The following is a 3225-nucleotide window of genomic DNA, read 5'->3' as shown; positions in this document are numbered from 1 at the left end:
TTTAGAACTTATCACAAGCCAATTTTTAGAAGTTATGATTTTCAATCCATATTCATATTTTCACTCAGAAGTCAGATCATATATATTTTGTCATTTGGAATCCCTAAATACTGCAAAAAATGATACAGTTACAACTGATTAAGTAGTTGTTCATTTACATGCATATGTTAGTAAATTAAAGTTCTCATGTATCTATATATGTTACTAATTATTTGTTTACTCACTATTTTCTGATATTTTATTTCAATGTTATACATATCCATGAAAAAGTGAAAACTTCACTATGGTTTATTTTATTTATACATACAAGTGTAACTCGTTAACTTGATGGTATTATATCTTGAATCAAATATGAGAGTTGTTTGGTTACGAATTGACTATTACACGTTACAACTCAAAAGCAAGCCCACTTTCTATAAAACATAGTATTGTTTAGTTTAAAGAAAAATTACTCGCAGCGTTTCCTTACACGTAAAAGCGAATTCACCTTCTAGCTCAATTTTTAAAGTAGCTTATAACAAAGACAACAAGAATCTTGATTTTGGCATGAATCATGTCGGACCATGTGGGGATCTCCATGCCTTTCGTATAAAGCAACCACATACTATATTTAATTATCACATCCATCATTTCTTCTTATTTAACAAAAACCAAAAATATAAAAATTGTTGTAAAAACAACAACAAAAACACCACACCTCATAACATTAAGAAAAAAACCTAGCATACCTCATCGGCCTTCTCACTATCGTTTACATATATTTCATGACACAACATTGTAATCATTCACTATATAATAACACATTAATTAAGACATTTTCAAATATTTTAAAAAGTCAAATAACTCTCTCTTAAGAAAAACATTTTTTTCTTCATATTCTAAGAAGAAAAATACTGAGTTCAGGACCTCCGTTTTTGTCAGGGTTCATCATGTAAAACGCCTCCGAGTCACGGCTCCCCACGACTCGTTCAAACCTACCTCTCATATACAACAACTCTCCAAGCTCCGTTCCACCACCGGCCACGTCATCAATACTCTTCGCCGTTGGTATAACTCCCGCTCCAACCGTGACACTCGATACCGTTTTCAACACGCGCCAGTCCGAGTCATTACACGCTCCGCCACGGGACACCGCGGCACCGCACTTCCTCCCGTTGCAATACATAGTCCACTTAGGCTCGTGGAAAAGCTTAGTCCCGGAACGGTGACGTTTCTCGCACTCCAGCGCGATCCTTACGAGCCCCGACGACATCTCTTTGACTAGAGATGCCGTTGACATGGCTAGGTCCAAGAGCAACACTGGGTCGGTTCTCGGACCGTACTGGACTGAAAACGTGACGTGGCCTCTTCTCTGTCCGTACAAAGTCCCCGTGACTCTTCTCCCGAGGGAGGAGGATGATCTACCGGTGACGAGTGAGATGAGTTGGTTAGAAGAAGACGGCGGAGAAGGAAGAGAGATGAAGTTGCAAACGGGTAGGTTAACGAGGTTGACGAGAGAACGTAAGAAGGAAGAAAGTTTCAAGTTGACTTTCACGACAATTTTAGAGGAAGTAGAAGAAGTCGTGGAGGATGAGGAGGTGGAGCATCTATGACAAGGTACGAGGAAGAGGTCATGCTCAGGGATGGTTGGGATCAAGGAGGAGGAGGAAGGAGAACGGGAGTGGAAGCTACGCGCCGGAGAGGTCTCTGGATTGATCTTTCTTGTGTTGCAGCTGAAGCTTCTTTGAAGAGCGAGTTCTTGGTACTGCAACATTCTTTTTATGATATGTTTCGATGTTGAACTTAGGAGAGAAAAGAGATGTTTATATATTTGAGGGAGGAGAAAGGAAGAAAGCGGCCGACCAAAGTGATTATGAGTGTTCGAAGAGGTGTGGCCGTTTTGTATGTGTATTTATACACATTTTACATGATTTTTTTAATAAAGCATATATGGTGTGATTTTGTTATTTATTACCTATCATTTGAAAGGCCGCCAATAAAATTATATGTTGTTGCTTTTTTTTATTGGGTTTGAAGTTATCAGAGAACACTACTAATTTATTGCTTTTTTTTATCTACTAATCTATTACTTGTTTATATCAATACGCATCGATACTCGTATGTGACTGAATTTTTTTTTTTTTTTCATCTAAATTATTTTGTGTATTTTGTATTGATATAAATACACACACTTGAATCTTAAAATAATTAAGGTGTATATACCAGTATATACTTTTTCCCTTTACGCATGATTCATTCAATTACGACTTTGTAGTTTGCTACTTGGATTTATAATAACAAGATAATTAGTTTCTACAAATGTACATACAGAGATTTCATTTCACTATCATCAAAGTCTTACCTCCAACCGTTAATTCTAACCGTTCATTAGGATCATGATGAACCGGGCTTACAAGATTTTTCAATTCGCATTTATTGTGGAAGTTTGTCTTTAAGTTGACACTCTCTATCTGAAGTTTAATATAGTGACATTCATATCAGATAGTGACAAGTGACAACGCAACTGGAGTTGTTGAACATTTGATTGGCTTTAAACGGACCCCTTCCCGTATTGTCCCGGTCGTATGCAATGACGTGGCTAACTATATTAAACGAAAACGGTTTTTGCCTGAACAAAATATATTGGGACTAGTTTTTGGAAATTTACGCATAATAATATGGCAATTAGAGGCGTGCTTATAGTGTATTATTGAAAAATGCATTCGTTTTAGGTTTCTGATTAATATGATTATTTTTAGGGCTCCAAAATTTTAAATAATTTCTAATCTAGTGGTTTAGATTTATTTAAAAAAAATATTTTTACGAAAGTCGATTAACTCACCTTCTGAATTCATGTATTTTTTATATATGACATAATATAGCATATTTACGTAATAAATTTATTCTTTACATTGTTAGACTTGTGTATTTGATGAAAATGATATATTATATTAAAAAATTGATTTTATTACTATTGTAAATATTTTTATTTTTAAAACTTGTCTTAGGTTCCTAAAATCCTTCACACGACACTGATGGCAATTAAGAGGTTATTTCAATGAATTTTTCATCATAACAATAATAAACTGAACAAAAGAAAGAAAGATTTTCCAAATAAAAAAGTCAACTTGAAAGACTTTTGAAACAATTTTGAAACAATTTTTTCAATGGCTTATAACTTTTTTAATATAATTTTAGATTTAATAAAATAGTTAAACTATATTAAAATATTGCTATTATATTAGT

At 34.3% G+C, this 3225-nt stretch overlaps 1 protein-coding gene across 1 annotated transcript; it reads right to left on the bottom strand.

Moving 5' to 3' along the window:
* Window positions 1-600: 600 nt before the first annotated feature.
* Window positions 601-1871, bottom strand: LOC106454510 (protein MIZU-KUSSEI 1). Its single transcript, XM_013896629.3, has one exon. The coding sequence runs from the start codon at window positions 1751-1753 to the stop codon at window positions 872-874; it is 882 nt and encodes a 293-aa protein (XP_013752083.2). The 5' UTR covers window positions 1754-1871; the 3' UTR covers window positions 601-871.
* Between the last annotated feature and the right edge of the window lie 1354 nt (window positions 1872-3225).

Source organism: Brassica napus, chromosome A5 (assembly GCF_020379485.1).
Source record: "Brassica napus cultivar Da-Ae chromosome A5, Da-Ae, whole genome shotgun sequence".
NCBI lineage: Eukaryota > Viridiplantae > Streptophyta > Magnoliopsida > Brassicales > Brassicaceae > Brassica > Brassica napus.
The sequence above is the reverse complement of the archived record's forward strand: the minus strand, read 5'-3'. Positions and strand labels throughout refer to the sequence as shown.

Bases quoted from the DNA above. Each gene is read 5' to 3' on its own strand.
- LOC106454510 (XM_013896629.3), bottom strand. From the start codon at position 1,753: ATGTTGCAGTACCAAGAACTCGCTCTTCAAAGAAGCTTCAGCTGCAAC.